Here is a 21400-nt window from a genome sequence, read left to right on the forward strand (position 1 = left end):
CAGCCTGTAAACTGTTTCCTCTGGGCAGTTTTTATTGGCTCTACATTCTTTGTGCTGCCCAACAACAGGACGTCAGTGCATTTCCTTTCCTACGGTTTTTTGGCTCCCTCCTGCCCCATCTTTCTGCAGTGGGACTCGGTGATAGTTTTACTTCACAAGGCAGCCTGTCGCCCAACTTGAGGGCAGAATCGTAGTATGTTATTTCAAATGTATGAGATGGAAGAAAGCCCTCTGTGGAAGACAGAATGTTGACTGTCTTGAAAAAATCAAGTTAAAGCACGTGCACAAAATAAAAATAAAAAATTCCGTCTGCTCAGAAATGACTCGAGTTGCTTGAGAGTTGTTCGGGCTGCCTCCGGTGAGAGTGTGTGTGTGTGAGCGCACGCTTGCAGATGAGGCCGTGGCCGGCTCTCTGTTGGAGTGGCTCACTCCTCGTGTGACCATGAACACTCCATTGTCCAGCAGTGACGGCAGTCCTCATCAGGCAGCAGTCACAGCGGCTAACTGTGTAGTGCTCTCATCAAAGTCATCTCACTGAAAGGTTAAAAATGTTGATATGATATTACACAATGTAAGTGTCTCCATTATTACAATGAGACAAATGGCTTGGGTTTTTTTTATGTGTGTGTGTAAGGAGAGGTAGAACCAGCTCTCCTTACACAAACAAGAGCTCTCCTGTTCTTTGAAACATAGTGTGCACTTGAGACTAAAGACTACCCTCAAATATATTTTGACTGTGCTGCTTATTCTTTTCAATAAGGACAGACTTTGAGAAATATCTACATTTGACACTGATTTTATTCCCTCTTCTTTGAAAGTGTACAGGAGGAAAAAAACACATCTTTTAGGGGGATTCGTAAGGATTAAAGGTAGAATGTGTGACTTTTTGATCCAGTAGATGTCGCCCATGAGCACCAGCATGAAACCAAAACAAACCGCTGTTTGGCGACACCTCGGCTATTATGAAGCGTCCACATGTTGGTTAACTCATAGCTTTATACTGCACATAAATAGACTGTTAATGACCCTGATCTAAAGACATGTACATGACATCTGAATAAGCAGTGATTAGTCAGTGATGTTATTCTTCTTTTCTCTTGTCCCCGACTGAAACAGCGTCATACGCAAGGCCGTCCTGTCCACCTAAACATGATGTAAACACGGCTCCACCAAAAAATACAGCTGGCGGGACTCGGGCTTCTCTCTCATTACAGACAGTTATGAATCAGAGAGACATTTAAGGAGTATATATATAGATGTATTTATGTGTAAAATGTTGCACATTCTTCCTATGAATTCTTCCACATGAATCTATGACTAAGGAGAACATTAGCAAAGTAAATGAACACATCCACTAGTGCAGGGGTTCCAAAACTTTTCAGCCCATGACCCCCAAAAATAAGGTGCCAGAGACTGGGGACCCACTCTGTCCATGGAGGTGGTTAAAACATTTACCATTGTGCACAGCCGGGTACACGATCCAAACACTGGAATTAGAACGGCACAAAAGAACAGCCTGAACACTGTATTATTATTTTCATAATGGTAGCAGAATTAATCTCTTGATCTTTTTTTTTTTTTTCATATGTTTTGACAATAATGGGTAAAATAGGCAATTTTAAGTGATTTTTAATTTTGATGTGTTTGGTAGAATTCTCACGACCCCCTTCTCAGTGTCTTGCGACCCCCCCAGTGGGTCCCGACCCCAACTTTGGGAACCGCTGCACTAGTGCACCTACAGTTTAAATATGTAAATAAAACATGTAACCGTAAATCAACCCCTGACTTATACTTAAGAATATACTCTTTACTTAACAATAAATTTAACACACAAGTTGTTGTTTTAAACAACGAGGTTTCAAATTAAAAATCATGTGCTGCTAATGTTCTTTGTGTTCTTTTACATTGTGTCATTTCAAATATTCACTCTTCAAGAAGTCAGGAAGTGTAGAGCCCTGCATGCTGTGGCTGTCTCAGTTTCTCTACATGTGTAATAAGAGCTCACACAGTGACATAGTGGATTTGTCCAGAGGGTCGTGTTGTGATGTGTGATAAAGCTGTTGTCATCTCAACAGTCTTTATGTTTAAAGGTATGCCAAACAAACAAAGCTTTGAATGTTGACCTCATTGCGGGACGCGAGAGAACTTGATTGGATGAGCTCGTTCCTGTGAGTGTGGACACCTGGTTTGTTATACGCGCAGTAGTCGTGAGTTAAACCAATCAGAGTTCACTTCCTGAGTTGCTGCGTTGATATCATAACAGCATGGATAGAGGGAGCGGAGCTTGAGTTTATAAGCTTCATGAGTTAATGTGTTTGTGTTCTCTGATACGAGAATCTCCGTGGGCAAACACACATTTTGATGTAATGAAATGTTGTCTTGAACATGGGGAACTCCAAGTTGTCAACAGTCTCTATCTAGCAGCGATGGCTCACGGCCAAAAGGCGTCTTTTGTTTTTGTTTCAGAAACACTGCCAGAAATGTGCTCAGTTGTGTCACTTTCAGACGGCCTTGTGAATGCAGCTCTTCTTCTGTGGAATTGCAGCCTCTATGCCCTCAGTGGGTGTGACCTTGTGATTGTATGTTGTGTTGATGAAGATTCCCATTATTTCTGAAGAAAAGAAGCATTTAGTAAGGATTTGAGTCGACTGGAGTAACCATCAAAGATGTGTTTACACTGCAGTGTTTTTCTCATGTTTAGTTGGGAAAGAAATTCACAAGGAATTCCAATGAGGCTCACTTCAAAGATGAAAGACAAGTGAAAAGTTTTGCCGGTCTATTCCCCTATTGGATGGAAGCACAAAGGGAATTTTGATGACTGCTGCACATTTCTTAAACTTGAAGAATAAACTGAAAGCAACTTCCCGCGATAGAAAAGTGCAGAGAAGTCCAAACATGTTCGTACTAGTTTCAAATTGTTGGAGATAAAGTGTTCTTTTTTTCCTTCTGGATTAAGTGTGTGCAACATTTAGCTTCTACAGTGCAGGTAACATTGAAGATGGTCAGAACACTGGCATGAGTGCTTTATGATATTATTTGCAGTAATCTGGTTCTCTGTTCAGTTAATGAGTGAAGCCGCAGAACAGTGACAACAGATTGCCGGCAAAGTCGACCCTTGGCTCTGGCTCTCTGTATCTGTCAATAGAAATAGGGTCCATGTGGCTCGCCTGTCGTCTTCACTTAGCTTCGGAGACGCTAATGTTCGCCTGGATGCATTTTTGGGGAGGAGAGGAAGCCTATTGTCCGCTTGTTTTAAGGGCTTATGGAGTCCGCCAGTGATGATGTCATTTGGAGCAAATAAGGACGTCCTTCTAGCCACGTTATCTTGTTATTTTATCTTTATTATTGGAGTGTGGTAGATGACTGTGTGCCTTCGTCCTCGGATAGTACAGTCTGGCTATGTTAGCCCAGACAATAAGACTTTGTTTAGTGATGTGCATGTTACTCACCAATGTGTCATCAAGTCTGTGGGTGCTGTGAAGTCCGAGCAGCAGGGTGTGTTATCAGCTGTCTGTCTGTCTACCCCCCCCTCCCTCCTCCCTCCAGGTGTTGACAAACTTCATGGGTTGGGGAAAAGTAGAAATGTCAACAAAAGAAAACGTCCAACTCTCTCACAAAAAACAAAAAGAAAGATGAGTTTTTAGGACATTTAAAGTCAACAAGTGTCTCTCAGCTTGGTTCCATTTGGACAAGCAGTGATTTTTTTTTCTTCAAATGTCGAAGCTTTAAAACTTCAAGGAACAAACAGGACATTTAAAAGCCACCGAATCTCATGAATATTTACAGTCAGTCATTAAGCCCTGCACAAGCTGCAGCTCATTTGCCTAATGGTCTCTACTTAGGAGGCTTACATTGGCGTAGAAAGGAGTCCTTTTTAAAAAAAAACTTTTCACATCGCTTCTCGTGTTCTGTCCCATCTCCTTACCGTCTCTGACTTTTGCTTTCCTTCCTCATCCTCTTCCCTTCCTCTTTCCTCCTCTTCTGTCCAAACTTGTTTGTCTTTTTGTTTCTGCTTTTTGGCTGATTACTCAGGAAAACTTTGTGTATGTTCATGTTTCGACTGGGCGACATTAGAGAAGTGAGACTCTGCTGACAGACAGTTTATATCAGTGGATGTGGTACAACACATTGCTGTTTCAGTAGGGATGTCCCCTATTACAATCGTCAACTCATTGTTACTGATGAAAAGAGTCTTACTTCTAAAGATGTATTTTTGCCTTAATTGGGAAAGGACAGTGGATAGACTCTGAAACCAGAGAGAGAGAGAGAGAGAGTGGAGGGAAGATGCCAAGGGCTGAGTCGAACCCGGGCTGCCCTTTGTACATGGGGCGTACAAAATAACTGCTAGGCCAGCTGCCCCATTAGTTTTATAGGTCAGTTGGTCTCACACACACACACACACACACACACACACACACACACACACACACACACACACACACACACACACACACACACACACACACACACACACACACACACACACAAACTTATCAAAAACAACCTCCTTTAAAGAACTGCACCTTGGCTGTTGTAACCTGCTGATCCTGCTGCTCTTTTGGGTAACTAACACATGTGTTATGTCAGGGTTGCACAGGTTGTTGGAAGTCAGCCTGTCCTGTAAGTTTGATTGACTGAGTGAATAAATAAGCTATCTGCTGCAGCATTACCGCAACGTTTCACAACCATTGTTTCCTGTGGTTGTTTAGATAGAAAGCGGCTTTATCAGCAAGGCTGAGTCTAGCCGTCTCTTGAATAAAGTTTCAGAGGGCAGAGGCTGAAGAAGTTTTCATACATGTCAAGTGTTTCTCTTTTTCAGAAACATTCAGCATCATTGATGTTTTACCTTTTACTGTTAGCCATGTGGATAACAGGCTGGTTTTTTTTCTTCATAATTCTCGTGCATTTTTTTTTTGCTAGATTTAAACTAAAGCACGGGTTGTTGTAAGCACAAGGACAAGATGAGATTTACAGGATCTGAAGAAACAAATTTGGTGTTTCGTGTTGTCATCACCCAAACTGACCTTTCAGGTTAAGTAGAAACCACGAGGGTTCCAGGAAACAAAGTTCTAACACTTAACATACAGAGAGAGTTTAATTAAACTAAAACTCTCTGAATGGGACAGAATTATGGCAAAGGACCGAGGTGGCCATGAGACAATGGGTTTATTTGCCCTATATACTTCACTGTCAAATGGACTTTGACTTGCTAGTCACCATGAAACATTCAAACCCCTCCCCACACACACACACACACACACACAGATTCTCCACCCCACTCCAAAATACATCTGGTTGATTGTGTAACTCCTCTGGGCATGGAAAAACTAGGCCTTTCACCACTCCTGGCGCGGCCTCCCCTGCATGTCAAGGACAGACGGGGGGCTTTTCCCCAACTGCTGCTCCTCTACCAAGGCATGTCACCTTTCACATTCTGCCATTGAGCTGTCCCAAAATAATAGTCCCTGTGCGGGGGTCTCTGGGTCCTGAATGTGGGTTAGTAGAGAGTCGATAAAGAGAATAACACACTGAGCACGTAGGCTATAGCATGACTTCTGTGTGGTGTCACTTCTGTGTCATCAACCTATGGCCTATATTCTCCCACGACCTACATTCTGCCTGTAATAAAAGGGCTGGAAATAGATACTGGCATTTCTAAATGTTTTTTTTTATTGTCACAAGATGAAAGTGGTGACATGTCACACGTTGATTCTATTTATACATGCACTTCTGTTGGAGATCAGATGGAGAAATAGCATTGACATGAATTGAGGGGGCTGCACATTTAGAGACAGGTCGTTCATGTGTTAGTTAAAAGACTATAAAATGTTTGAATTAATAATTGACAGGGGTGTTTTTATCTCCCTGAAGGTTGTAGGGATGACACCCTGGGTTGGGTGCTCAAATTTGACGCCCATTTGCTTTTCTCAGGGTTGGTCATTAAAAGGTAAACCATTGCTTATTGCAGCACTGCTTAATAGCAGGGGCAACTCTAGGTTCACTGCAGTGCTCACTTTCGGAGCACTGCAGAGGACGTAATAATTGTGTGGTATAGCAGCTGGTGACTAATGTTGGTGGAGTAATTTGTACCCTACGTTGGTCACATTGTGGATTTACCAACCCCGCTCTCCTAACACAGCACCATGAGAAATGTAATGCAGCAGAATATCTTTGCAGTGAGACAAATGTATACTCTGCCTTCTAGGGCTGAATCAAAAATATCAATACAATGCAATATTTTTTTATCCCAGTTCAATATGGATTCCCAAAGTCCTGAGATCGGATTCGAACCCACGGTCGCTGTGACGAGGACTACGTACATGGAGCGTGACATAACCACTAGGCTACTGGCACCCCCCAAAGTGATATGTCTGTTGGCTCACTCAGCTAACTTAGGCTCTGCTATCGTGTTCTGGTCTGAAGCCCAATCTGAGGCTTATGTGTAGAAACAGAAACTTCAGTTTTTTAGATTTACACATGAATTTGTAGACTGAAATATTGATATTGGATTATAAAAAAAGTGACTGGTTAGCTTGGAGTAAAAAGCTTTGGGGACCTCGCAGACAACATAGACGCCTCATCTTCTTCCTAATGGTACTGCTTGCTTTTGTTGCTCATATAGTATTCATTTCAGTCAGTTTCATAACCAGGTAAAAACTGCCCGCAGTAAATTAAATATTCTGAAGATTTTATTTATTCTAAATCATACTCCAGATATACCCATAATGATATTTTCCGACCAAACTTTCATAGAGGGAGAAATATCATTATGTTTTTATTTTCTAAGATTTGGGGATCAATGGCAGGAGATCAGTTAAGAGGAAATGATCAATCAGAAAACTACATTCCCATGGGATTATTAGTGTCAAACTACAGAATCTTTCTATCTACCTGCAGTATGATTTTCCCCCTTTTTCTGAGTCATGTGTGTTTGTGCGTGTGTGTTGTCTTTGCGGTCTGTTTGTGTGTTTGATGCGTTGCACACTGGGAGCCTTCGCAACAAGGTGAGGAGAAGGCAGCAGGCAGTGAAGGTGAGCCAAGGAAGTCTGGAAAAATGGACGAAACTGGCACATTGCAACAGTCCCCTTCTTTCTTTCTTTCTTTCCCTGTCACTTTCTCTCTTTTCTTTGCCACAGTGTACACAGAGGGAATATGACAGGAAGGAAACTTCAAGGCCTTACTGTACTAATTGGCCATGAAGAGAAGGGATGGTCTGTTGAGGGGGGGAAGGGAAGGTGGGAAGGAAACAGGGAGGGAGGAACAGATGACTGGTTCAGTAAGTGCTTATTAGTCCTGGAGCCAATGTCATTTTTTTTCCCTTTTTGTTTTACTTAACTTAAGATGTGCCTTTTAATGTGCCAAGATTTGAGGTGATGGATGTGTGGATTTGAGGTGATTTAAATCATTGTGTCTTTGAACATATTTCTGTGTTTTGTGGGATGCATTTACAGCTGCGAGACGACGGGACATTGTTGTAGCAGTTTGCCAGACAAAAGGGTTTACAAAAGCGAACTAGAGCACGGATTAAGTTTCGCTGATAAGGCCGGCCAGAACAAAGTTCTCTCCAGTCAGCTCGTATCATATCATGCTTCGCACTTCATTAATTCAGCTGCAGCACATAATAACAGAGTCCAACATCCACTGTGACTCCAGGTAGAATATCAGCGTGTGTGTGTGTGTTTGTCTTCAGCTGGACACCCTGTGGCCTTCAGTTCTCAGTCTTTATCGCTGTCTCGCTCACTTGTCGAAGTGGTTGACAGCACATTCTTGCACATCAGCTGAAGGACGGCTTTGTGCGCGCACTGAAAGAATGTACATCTGTGTGCACAGTGTATGTGAAAGAGAGAGTGAGAGAATGCGTGGGCTGACTGCGCTGGCACATAAGCAAACAGTTAGCAGCTTTCTTTCAAATCAGCCATCAGCCATAGGTGAAGGGTATAAATAGATTCTTATGCAATGCTTTGATGGGGCATTATATAATTACGCACAGTAAAAGGTGGGAACCTTTGTGTAAATGGGGAGCTGAAAGGTTTTTTTTTTTTCCTCCTTTCTCTCATAATTCAAGTTCTCTTTCTATTCGAGCAAACACTGAGGTGGTGTGCACACACTGCTGCACACAAAGAGCACTTACTGTAGGTGAGTTGACTTTCCCGCGAATGTAAAGCCTGCCACGCTATGCAGACAGAGGCTTTGTGTTGCATGGGAGTCTGCTCTCGCGCTCCTATCTCTGTCTGAGTCTACGCAGGTGAGAATTTCAGATTTATTCATCTTCACCTGCTAAGAAGCAAACTTCATTTTGAAGGCCGATTGATTCCAGTCTCCTGTGTGAAACCTGACAGAGTAACATGGTAACAAACACTGTTGTATGAAATATCAGTCAGCATGAGAATTCAATGTACAATTGTTTAGAAGAAGCACAAGGAAACATTAAAATTAAAAATTAAAAAAAGTTGGAATGTATTCAGATTGAAGACTTCTTACTTGAATTTACAGTACTGGATCGATCACAGCTTTATTTTATTGATAATAAATCATTATATAAAGAAGGTTGATCGTTTAATACATTTGACAGTGGACTTGGACTTGAGCTCGTAAAGGGCTTTTCTAGTCTTCTGACTCCTCAAAGCGCTTTGACACCGTAGGTCACAGCTACACATTGACACACTGATGGCAGAGGCTTTGCTTTGTAAAGTGTCCATCAGAAGTAACTAATCCCATTCTTACACATTCATACGCTGCCGACAAAGCAGTGGGGGCAACTCAGGGTTAAAGGCTTTATATGCAATTTTTTTTCATCCAGCAGATGTCGCCCTTGAGCACCAGCATGAAACCAAAACAGCTCGCGGCGCATTGTTGTGTTAGCATGCTAATGCTAGCGCTCTTTATTATGCTCGTATCTTCACACTGCATGTAAATTTACCCGAAATGAGCGTGATCTAGAAACACAGTTAAGCAGTGAGTACAGTATGTTATTCTTCTTTTCTCTAGTCCCGCATTTAAACAACTTTTATTTGTGAGGGGAGGAGTCAGCCGGCCGTCCCGCCCGGCATTATAAACAAACTGAAGATAGGACTCTGAAAACATCACAGATAGTGGGACTCGGTTGTTGCACCCATTGTAGACAGTCATTACTCACAGAGTTATTTTCAGAGGATATACTTGATTTCTATTACATTTAAGTGTGAAAAATCGCATATAAAGCCTTTAAGTCTTTCCCAAAAACAAAACTGACATGTTGCTGCAGGAGCTGGGGATTGAACCCCCACAACCTTCCGGTTGAGAGACGACCAACTCTACCACCTGAACCACAGCCGCCTCAAAATAAACAAAAAAAAAGAAGCTCAAATTCATAAGGGTTCTTGATGGATGAGCGATGCCTACCTATGCCGTATCATAAACTGTTCCTGCAGTACTCTAAAGATCAGACACAGTTTAATTTTCTCATGATTATTAAATAAAATGCCTCCTTAAATGAACTCACGGTCTTGTGGTACAGTAAGGGTAAGGGGAGTAAAATTCCTTGTACATTTATACAGCATGAGCTCGCTAATAAAGCTGATTATGATTCTAAATAATCATAATCCTCTGTACTGTAGCTAATCAGGGATTGACTGTTGCTGGTTTATACATGCATCACCTAGAATTGAACATAAGTGTGTTACGCAATGTGTGCATGCAAAGGTACGCATGGACAAGTTTCAGCACCGCTCAGTGCAATATGAGACGTCTCTTAAAGCAGCATGCTATCCATGAATTTAATCAGAGCTACTATAACAAGAAGGACACAGGATACAGTCATCCCCCCCCCCCCCAATATAATGAGTTATGCTAATGTACAGTGTGTGAATGTGTAGCATTGTAAGTAGCATTTCACTGGAGTGAGGACATTCAGTCATTTGTTTTTTAGATTAGAATTAGCGTTTAGGGCTACAGCTAGCTATTTTCTGTAGACTCTAAAGTTACCTTTTATTTTACACAACATGTACCATATAATGGAACCAGCTTTAATGGACGGTTTAATGTATACTGCAGAAAAGTAAACCCATTTGCCTTCATCTCCCCTGAGGAGCTCTCCTCTATTGCTCCTCCATGACCACTTCCACGGCTCTTATGCAATGGATTGTTATGTGCGCCTGTCTTGTGTGTGTGTGTGTGCCCGTTCGTCTTTTGGATGTGGATTCATAAGATCACGAGCGCTGCTGTATCCAGATGAGCTAAGTGATGGAGACCCCCTCTGACTAATGACTGACACACGGTAACCACAGCTCAGGATGGATGTTGGACTCCTGACTTCATCGATTTCCAGCTCTCAGACCTGACCTTTACTGATGTATACTGTTCTGGAAGGCTATATTTGAAAGAGAGGCTCCCATGCACTGCTTGGAATATACTGCGTGTGTTCATGTGTTCCTCAGTGATAATGGACCGTCTTGTTAATAATGCAGCAGAGCGATGCCACTGCACCACCTTTTTCTCTTGGAAACTTGTTTTCCCTTTGTCGCTCGGTCTCCCTACCTCCCTCACTTGTCCTCCTCAGGCCAGCCTTACTAAACAATTTCATTTGTCCCCATCGACCCAGTCTGTCAGCATTTGCACAGCCGACATCAAGTGTGGGGAGGGAGAAATAGATTCATTTGGAAAAGAAAGTCCTTCTTTCTACATTGTCCACTCTTGGTGATCGGATACTCATTTTAATTCCTGATACAGAATCTGAGTATTTTGCTGATTTTTTCTTTTTTTTAAATTACAAAAATTACTGCCACCATAGTTTTATGGTTTGTGATTGGCTCAGTTCTCGCTGTGAGTTTCATGTCCCATTATAATGTCAAAGCAGTTCTGTAATAATTGATATATTATAAGACCATCAGTGTTTCCCCTAGGTTTAAAGCGTTGGTGGGGGGGGACACGCCGACTTGCCGACACAAACACTTGAAGGAATCTTGGTGTTCATGCGTTACTTTTAATGACAGCTGTCCTTTTCTATCGGAAAGGTATCCTTAAATGACTTCTTTCCCTGATTACGGACTCTATCCACTATCCCATCTCTACAATTAAGGCACAAAAAGCCCAAAAAGAAATCTTAAAAAAAAAAATAATAATAATAATCTTTTTTTTTTTTTTACTTGACCTTTGGCCCGCCCCCCCAACCCGCCCCCCTAATATAATGGTAGGGGAAACACTGACCATGATATATTGTTACATCACAAGGACTGCTGGAGTTCAGTCACTTTTTACAATGAGACGGTTAAAGAATTTCAGGCCTCTTTGTACCTGCTGTCAGTCAAGTTGTTGGTGGTTCTGTTAAGAGGCTTTCCCCGTTCTCCATCTTTTGGTCTCAAGCACATATCCTGCTAAACTTTGCGAGACCGTATTAAAACATTTTTAAGGATGATGCCCGTGTAGGATGAACTTCTGCCTCTAGGGCTCACCTGTGCAGCTCGACTTCCACTTTGATTTAATCACATCACCGCTGAATTCCTCTTTGGTGTATTATTTTGGACCACCAAAGCACACGCCTTCCCACTCAAGCCCCCTGAGGGCCATGTTTGTAAGACTGCAGCTCCATCCTGATAACAAATTGCTGTTTAAGCAGTTTTATACGAGTTTAGCAGCTGAAAAATAGATCCTCCTCACCGCTCAGTGCATTCTGGTCAGTGTGATGGATGGTGGATGGATAGATGGATGGATGAGTGCCAGCTGATTTCAGTGAGTCAGAAATGAGGTGCATCCCATTTTTTCTTATTTCTGCCTTCGGATTTTCTCACTCTAATTTTTCATCTGTCCTCCTACTTAAGACACCGCGAGGAGATGAAGAGGAGGAGGAATGAGACAACTGGATTCAATCAAAAATATATTTTTCTACTCAAACATTGTCAAGAGAAACAAAGGGCCTATACCTTTTATTACGCCTCCTTTTTGGCCAACAAAGATGATGTAATTTTGTGCATTATATATTGCATAATATAGAAATTAAACTAAATAATATAATGATGTTTCTACCTAGCATCATCGATAACTCTGAGTCTAAACAGGAAACTGCATCATATCGATTTTCACTGCTGAAATGAGACCAACTAAAGATTTCTCAAATAAAATCACCATCAGGAAAAAAAATGGACTCTACTAATCACTTTGACTGTGCTTGCCTTGGATGCATGCAAAAACAATTTTTTTTTGAAGATGCCATCTGCCTTCTGAATCCCTCACTTAAAACACATCCAACAAAGTTTTTTTTAAGGAGGAATTAAAAAAAGAAATCTTCTGGCACCAACATTCCTGCATCTATCTTCTGTCTGCCTCGAGTGAATTATAGTCATACACCTCATTTTTAACAGCTCCTGTTTCCAATCAGTCAATCATTTCCAATGACTTTGAGTGTCCTCTAATAAAAGACACACTTCCAGTGAGGATGCTCTCGTATATCCTCGCTGAAGTCTCCGATATGGGAGCCTCTTTCTTCTCTCCCTGCACCACTGAGCAGCATTAACAGAACTGACATGTCCTCCTCACTCCATAGTTTTCAGTGCTTAGTGGGGTCAGAGGAATAAAGAGATATGAAATGAAAAGTCAACCAAAGGTATGACTTCCTAGTTCCTAGTAAAACTTCAAATACCTGCCTACCCAAAATAAACCCGGGGTTGGGCTGCATGTTTGATAAATAATCACTTGGTTTGTGTTTAGTGTCAATCTGGTTGCATCTTTCAATCAACTTTACCTCAAACACTATACGTCACAGTTACTGATCACTACGCTGACCCAGGCAAAACAGTAGCACCTGGATTCTGTCATTTGTCGAGTTTGCTGAGTAAAAAATAAGGAGGAGCAGCAGCAAGAAAAAATAAAGCTTAACTTTAAGAACTGTTTGAGAGAGAAGGCTAAAAGGTCAAAATGCTAACAAGGAAGAAGGTAAAAGATTAGCTGGATATTAATATAAGCCTGTGCAAGCACAAAATGCAAGCACAGACCTCTCAGTATCCTGCATGATGACCAGGATATCAAGTACAGATGTGGACTGCTGTTTGAGTGTGCTTTATAGATGTAAAAGAGGTTGAAATATCAATAATAAGCAGGTTTTTTTTGTCTTTCATACTAAATTTGTATCTGCCTTTAACAACAGAACCTGTGCTCTGGCTCTCTCTCTCCCTCTCTCGCTCTCTCAGTGCAGCAGGTCGTCCTGGACGTGCATTCTCGTAAAATTAAGATCGAATAAGTGATTAGTAATTTATTCTCTTAATCTGTATACTGGTAGAAAAATACAATCTCATCATTGATGATAAAAATCTGTTTGGTCCTTCTTATATAGACGCCTTTTTCCAAATAAAAACAGGACGTTGTCATCATAAACTGCAGTAAATGAAAGCCTGAGCTGTTTATTAGTTAATAATATTCCTCATGCAAGTATCATCTGTGACTTGCCTTCACCTTGCACCCTTATCAAGTTGATCCTTAGAGGAATGCAACACTGTGCCCTCCTCCTCATCCCTTATCATTAAATTAGTTTTTGAGAGAAGTGTATCATATCTCTGTTCAACAAGATTGCACTGTTTCTTATTCCTCTGCGCTCCCCTCGCGGAGTAGCACATGCAGACAGCAGAAGAGTCCACGGAGCGATCATGTGAACTTTTCAACTTCTCTCCTCCCACCCGCCCTCCTCGTCTTGTCTAATGCTGCACACCGAGGCAGACTGTACCGAGCAAGCCTCAGTGAAAACAAGCCACTATCTCTCTTCTACCATCTATCTATGCCCCCTCCACCTCCAAACATCCTCCCTCAGCCTGGTTGCTAAGCAGCGCAGGGAGAGTTTGACAGTGTTGACGTTGTGTGCGCAGGACCACTTCCTGTAAACAGCCGAGTGCTCTCTTCGCTCTCGGCTACGGAGTGAAGGAGAGAGCGAAGACGAGGCGGCCTAAAATAACCCTCTGACTCTCACAAAGGAGAAGCGATGACGCGGGGTGGAGGAAAAAGGAGCAGTCATTTCTAACTTAAGTGAAAATTTCACCAGAAGCTGAGATAGCTGGAGTTTCAGGAGCTTTTTTTTTAATGTATTTTCTTTTTTGCTAAGCATGAGGCCTGGAATAAATGTAGACACAGCTGACTAGGTAGCCACCTTGTTTTTGTAGATGCAGTTCTGCATACAGCAGGCCTGTTTGCGAGTGTGCATCCTCTGAACACATTTTGGATTTCCTATGTAGATGGAAACAAAGAAAAGTGAGGCAAATATAGTCTTGTTTTTCAGATTGTCCTTACTCACAATGTATTCTGCCTCATTAACCATACCCGTCCTTCCGTCTCTTCTGTGTTGCAGCTCTGTGGCGGTGAAGATGACCACAGCACGGTACCGTCCCACCTGGGAGCTGGCCGTGGATCCCCTGGTCTCGTGTAAGCTGTGCCTTGGAGAGTTCCCTCTGGAGCAGATGACCACCATCACACAGTGCCAATGTGTCTTCTGTACACTGGTGAGAAGGAAACCAAAAAACAAAACAAAGATGTCCAAAAACATTTTCAGGAAGCTAAAAACAAACTGATGTCTTAAATAACCCCCCCCCCCCCCCCCCCAAAAAAAAAAAAAAAAGATGCAGAAATCAAGTTTATACAGTATGAAAGAAATCCTCATCATAGTTCTGTGTCGCTGTAATAAAATCAATAATGATCGCGGCACCCATTACCAATCACTGGAACTAGACCGGCCCAGAGATGGAGAAACAGTGACCGAGAATGAGCACTAAAAATAGAAGATTATTCTTAGAACACAGCGTGGGAGGTGGCGGTAATGATCAAACTCGGTTAATACAATTTATACAACAGAGGTCAAACTAGAACACAAGTACTGACTGACAACCCGCTTAAGCTACTTTTCACTGAACCATTAAGTGTAGATATATTTAGAAAACTGAGCATTTGTATAGTTTAAGAAAACAGAAAGCTAAATAACGAGAGGAGGTACGTCTGTTTCTAGAGAGCTGAGGCTAATTAAATGGGCATAAACAGAAAATCTTGTTTACTGAAAACTCAATCTTTTGGTGTTTTTTTCCAGCTTTGTAAAAGAACAGTCAGGACTTGTGTTTTGAAAAATGTAACAGAACACCCAAAGGTGTCTCACTGACTTCCAGAGCAGAGCTAAAAGCTTCAATTGCTCAGTTAAAGCTTTAAGCAGAGCAGCAATTAAAAGTTTTCTTTGGCCTGTCTGAGGGCAGCGGGACAGCCTGAATTTATTGTAGCATAATTAGGTGGAACTAGAAGGCAATTCTTGGGGATGAGACTGTTATTTAGCGCTGTTTCCTTCACCACCTAGTTGCTTATTTAGCCTGTTAGCCATGTGCTACACATAGCACACTGAGTTGTTGTGTTTGGCTGGAAACAGCAGCATGTTATGGTAAAGGATGACTTCCTGACAGCCTGAAACTAAAGTGAAAAAGTGAAGCTGAGGCAGTAGCTCAGTCTGTAGGGACTTGGGTTGGGAACCACGGGGTTGCTAGTTCAAGTCCCGGTGCGGACCAAAGTATGGAAGTGGGTCTGGTTACTGGAGAGGTGCCTGGTCACTTCCCGAGTGGCTGCTGAGGTGCTCTTGAGCAAGGCACCAAAACCCTAACCCTAACCCTAACACTCTGACATCTCTTCATAAATGCATGTTCACATGTTTGTGAATCCATGTGTGTAGTTGAGTAGCATGTCTCTGGAAACAGAGTGTAAAACCTGAATTTTCCCGTGGGAAAAAAAAAAGTAAGAACCAAGACAATGAGCTTAAAGATGCTAAAAGGCTCTGCTCTGGGTTTTGATTCTATACCTCTGCATTATTCTTTATCATTTCTTACTGTACTGTACATAAAATAAAAATTGCAGCTTTGAATTTTAAACATTTTCATCACATACTTTCACCACATACAGTAACATAAACACCACATACATCTGCTGTTTACCAACTGTTCTGACTTAGATATTTATCTGACCATCTGTGTGTGTGTGTGTGTGTGTGTGTGTGTGTGTGTGTGTGTGTGTGTGTGTGTGTGTGTGTGTGTGTGTGTGTGTGTGTGTGTGTGTGTGTGTGTGTGTGTGTGTGTGTGTGTGTGTGTGTGTGTGTGTGTGTGTGTGTGTGTGTGTGTGTGTGTGTGTGTGTGTGTGTGTGTGTGTGTGTGTGTGTGTGTGTGTGTGTGTGTGTGTGTGTGTGTGTGTGTGTGTGTGTGTGTGTGTGTGTGTGTGTGTGTGTGTGTGTGTGTGTGTGTGTGTGTGTGTGTGTGTGTGTGTGTGTGTGTGTGTGTGTGTGTGTGTGTGTGTGTGTGTGTGTGTGTGTGTGTGTGTTCTCAGTGCCTGAAGCAGTATGTGGAACTCCTGATCAAAGAAGGCCTTGAAACTGCAATTAGCTGTCCAGACTCTGCCTGTCCCAAGAGAGGACACCTGCAGGAAAATGAGGTATTGATAAAAAGTCAAAGTCCGATTTAAATGCACACATGACTTTTTTTCCTTTCTGTAGTGACATCCCTGAACTCTCCTGTGGCTCATGAATGTTTCTTACAATCTCCAGTATTGCTCTCGGACTTGATCAATGCAGCAAATTTCAGAAACATGGGTCTTTTTGTTAATGGATTAATTAATATATTTACAGAATTTTAATTGGAATGTATTCAACCAACTGTTCTGTGTGCATTCAACAGGAATGTGTCTTTGCCCGTGTGAGTCTTTAGGGTACATTTATTATAGCCTAAGTATACTTACAAGCCGCCTTGCATCGGTCTCTTCTATCACAGTACACTCGCCATCTCAGATCGATTAACTTGTGAATCATGAATAATCTGCACCTGCTTGAGTTCATATTGCGAGTAGCGCCCTGCTCTGCATACAGAGAGAGAACGTTGCATTCTTCATGACATGCATTGATTCTGGTGCTTCATCTTGTGTTTAATATGAACCTTCTAATGCTGTTTTCAGTTTTTCTGTGCAGCTGGTTGCTGCTGAAGTTATTCGGATCTCTCTTAGTTTTGCTACGTTATCACAACCATTTTCACATCTTTTTATGTAGTTTAATCTACTTAAAGCTCTCTCATCATAAGCAGTTCATTTTAAGATTTCTGTGGGATTATAATAGGGCAGAAAAACTCAAACTACTTAAGTCCATGTTTGTAAATGTATTCAAATGAATGCATTCATCGTTCTGTGAATCACACCCCTGATCAAGTAATGTGTAGAGCTAAGAATTCATGTGCTTGACATTCAAAAAATCAATCAATCAATCAGTGACTCTACAAGTCAGTTTTCCCTGTCATGAACCTTACACTTTTTTAATTAGCACATAAAAAAGATCTAACACATGTGCGGTTAGTTTAACCCCTATACGCCTCCTCAAAGCCCAGGCTTCATTCAAGATGACCACTGCGCTCCACCTGCCGTAGATAGTGTTTACTTCATTATAATGTGCCTGGCTTCCAGGCAGAGGTCAATTTGCGGGCGAAGCGGTCCTCGTCCCATGGGCAGTTTGTTTGATGGACTCCCTCACTGTCTCACTTGGTCTCACAGGCCCGTCGGCACAACATAGCACAGCATGGCTCAGCACAGCAAAGCACAGCCGCATGTTTCTAATCAATCAGTGTCACTGGTCCTTAATGAAACCACGGTTACTCCTGCCAGTCAGGCAGAGCATGCCTCATCCCTGTCTGCTGTGACAGCTATGCCTGCACCTTGTAATTGACTGCTCTTTCACAAAGGCTGAATGCTCATTTCATCACCCAATAAATGAGAACATTGAAACTTTAGTGGGCCCGGGTACGCACCCTGACTACATTTTCTTTTTATTCTTAGAATAGCATGAAATGCCATATTAGTATGCAAATTGTAATTTTGATCTTGTTGAAATTTGAATTTGACATTGTTCTGGAAATGATATTCACATATTGAGTGTGTAATTTCTCCTTGCAGCTTCTGCCCATAAATATGCAAAATGGCCTGCTGATCTCCCTCCCTCCTCTCCTCTCTTCTCTCCCTGTAGATTGAGTGCATGGTGGCCACGGAGATGATGCAGAGATACAAGAAGCTTCAGTTTGAAAGGGGTGAGTCAACGCAGTACGTCAGTGTCACCTCCACAGTTTCTCAGCGTGTGGGCTGTATGTCGCAGACACACGTGAGCCGTCCTGTCCTCCAGGGATACTGTAGTTCACTGTGACACACAAAAGCATGACGACAACCCCGGCTTTTAAGTGTTGCCTAAGTGCTGCTGGCTCCGTCTGGAGTCACTCATTCATCCGTTGTGGACTTTTGCTGCAGAAAGACGCTACAAGGCAGCCGCGGAAAGATAATTGAATAGACTTGAGCGACGATTGTTTGCTGAGTAAATTGAGCTCTCTGACATGTGTTGACACTAAACAGCAGTCAACTGATTCAGAAATTAGTTTGAATCTTTCGGCTTCTGATACCAAAAATTCTGGATTTAATACTGCCTTACTCCGAAATATCATGCAAGCAGGAGATGTTCTTGTGACAGGTAGTCAGGCCTTATATTAGTCTGATGTGCACTGTAGAATTCTGACTCACGCCTGTCAGCATCATCGCCGTGTAAGACCATTTCCTATCAAATATGCATGAAAGGGGAAGCCTCCCAGACTTTGTTTAAAGAGATTCTAATAGGATTGGTTCGGCTCTAGACTCATAAAGTGTCTGAGTGACTCTGACGGAGGCAGGTCACTTAGCATAGCATATTTTAGTCAAACCCTTTTCATCTGTGCTGTGGTGTGCAGCTGCGTGTTCAGTGTCTGCGGTTTGTAGAATAAACGTTAACCCACTGCTAAAAAGCCTTGCTGCAAAGATAATGGCAGGCCTGTGTCGCTGTGCTGCGTGCTGTCAGTGCAGACATGCTAATCAGTAACACTAGAGTTCCCTCGCTAGCAGAGAACACCATGACGAAGCTGTGCTATGACTCTGGTGGTACTCGCCCTGCAGGTTTCTCCACCTACACACAGGCACAGATTGTACTCAGAGCATGCAAACAACTCTCACAAATAAACGCAAAGACGAACACATGTATGGCAACACATAGGGAGGTCCTGTAAATGAATACAAATCCTGGGAATGACTCAGAAAGAGTTGTTGATGGCGCCTGGATAAGGGCACTGAGCCGTCTCATCAATGTCCCACTCCAGTCAGGCAGAACAGGCGCTGTAACCGTTCCATATTTCTCAGGCCGAGCCAAAAGTCCAATGGAATGTGTGCACCGAGTTCTTGGCTCGCAATGCAAGAGGACGGAAGTAGAGGATACAAGGGCAAGTGTGTCATGCTATGAACTGAATAGAACTGGCCAAACACACAAAAATAGTATCTCTTTCCCACCTACAAAGTAAGAGACAAGTTACAAATGTTCAGCAGAATTGGTAGAAGCTGTGAAAGTTTGTTAGTCACTAACTAATGCGGAAAGAAGAAGACATGACACATTTTCCAGCATAAGCAGTTTGTGTGAATTCTCTCACTGCACCCTGCAAGGCCAGAAAAATGGAATACAACATTGTATTCTTTTTAAACTAACCTTGGAGAGTTTGAAATCACACCCTGCAACGGACACATTCTCATTTAAACCCCCCACCTCTGGAAAGTCTTTTACACTTACCTTATCCCTTTGTGTGGAGAGAGGTTTTGTATTTTCTTTAGCTGTTCACTACTGAGCATCCACACACATTTTACGGGTTCCTTCTTCCAGTTTTTCTTTGGGACTTGGATTTTCTGATGCTTTAAAAAAAAAGCTGCTGTCCATGACACTTGGCACCTGTTTTGTTCCATCAGAGGTGCTGCTGGACCCATGCCGGACGTGGTGCCCTTCCTCGACCTGCCAGGCTGTGTGCCAACTAAAGGAGGCAGATTCCCCAGCGATGCCCCAGCTGGTCCAGTGTGCTGTCTGCGCCCTGGAGTTCTGCTCGGCCTGCAAGGCCAACTGGCACCCTGGGCAGGCCTGCCAGGAGAACAACCTGCCCATTACCTCCTTTCTACCAGGAGAAAACAGGTAACGTATGTGACAAGCTCATACAATGATGCATTTGAAAATGTTCTCTCTGACCTTTTTTTCAGGGTTAGATATGTTACGACATTTTTACAAAGGCTAGTGCGCGCGCCCCATGTATGGAGGCTGTAGTCTTCCAAACGGGCGGCCCAGGTTCGAATCCAACCTGTGGCTCCTTTCCTGCATGTCGTTCCCCACTCTCTCTCTCCCTGATTTACGACTCTATCCACTGTCCTATCTCTCCATTAAAGGCACAAAAAGCCCAAAAATAAATCTTTAAATAGACCATCATGTACTTTTTTAGAATTTGAACAAAACGATTACCCATACTGCCCCACTGTCGATACACTGCAACTTGTAGCAACTGTAAAGTTTTAGCTGATGATGAAACGAATGATAAAATCTCCACCAACTGAAAAAAAGAATACTTGAGAAAACATTCCAGCTGAGTTTTAACAAAGTTTTTTTTTTTTAAATCATCTGTATATTATTAGACCCTCCTCATCCCCCTTAAAAGATGTTTTTCTGTCAGTATAGGCTGCTATAGATGCATTCCAAATCAAGATAATTATTTCCTTAAAAACTGGAAATTCAGTCAACACGTCATGTCCTGCTCTCCTGAGCTTCTTCAATACAGAGCTGCAGTCACTGAATGGCTCCTTAAATAACAAACTGACAGCCGCTCTGGCTGCTCAGTTGGGCATCAGCCAGGACTCGAGCACAAAATAATAGGCAGATAAAACAATCTGCTGAAGTGAAAGCGCAGTAAAGCGGTCTGGGATGGGCTTATTATTCATTTTAAGATGGAGGATCTGTCTGTGAGGTTAAAAGGAAGGCTTCTCTCAGACATGTGCAGTTGACCTGTTTCTTTGCGATATCCTCTTACTCAAACGTCATTAGCTCTGCAGAGCTTTCCTCTATCTGCACAGGTCCCGGAGCGAGCTCAAGGGGCCACAGTGGAAAGAGGGAGAGAGGATTAGCAGGTCTGCTCTCTGTGTGAACTACACCTGTTCTCTGGGCGGATTTCTTAAAAAAAACGTTAGACCCCAAGTGTTTCATTACAGCTCTGATCACCTCCCTTGTTAGAAGCTAGCGGGCTAGTTTGCCGTTCTACGACGTGAATGAATGACAGCTACCTGCTCCGGAGTTCACGAGTCAGCGCTTTTCTGAAACAGGAGAAAGGAGATGCAGACACTCTGACAGCAACAGAAGGGAAGAATAAAAGAGTTGGAGGCAGTTCAATGTAATTTAGTGATTGGTGGTTTTTAGAAGACCTGTCAGCTCCTGAGCTACAGCTGTCCACCGTTTCAAACAATCCTGTTACACCAAAGATTGTAAATATTGATCGCTGCGTTAAAGCCGTCTCATCCACAGCACCACCTGTAAAGTGACTGCTGAGTGATTTTGGATTTTCTGTCCTGTTAGGAA

General features: G+C 42.5%; 1 protein-coding gene across 1 annotated transcript in view; it reads left to right on the forward strand.

Moving 5' to 3' along the window:
- rnf144aa (ring finger protein 144aa) overlaps positions 1-21400 on the forward strand; it is a 35079-nt gene that overhangs the window by 5889 nt on the left and 7790 nt on the right. The window contains exons 2-5 of the mRNA XM_061063858.1: positions 14306-14456; positions 16303-16407; positions 17978-18038; positions 19759-19975. Coding sequence (XP_060919841.1) covers positions 14322-14456; positions 16303-16407; positions 17978-18038; positions 19759-19975 — 518 coding nt within the window. The 5' untranslated portion in view covers positions 14306-14321. The remainder of the gene's footprint in view (positions 1-14305; positions 14457-16302; positions 16408-17977; positions 18039-19758; positions 19976-21400) is intronic.

This window comes from Labrus mixtus, chromosome 18 (assembly GCF_963584025.1).
Source record: "Labrus mixtus chromosome 18, fLabMix1.1, whole genome shotgun sequence".
In the NCBI taxonomy this organism is placed as follows: Eukaryota; Metazoa; Chordata; class Actinopteri; order Labriformes; family Labridae; genus Labrus; species Labrus mixtus.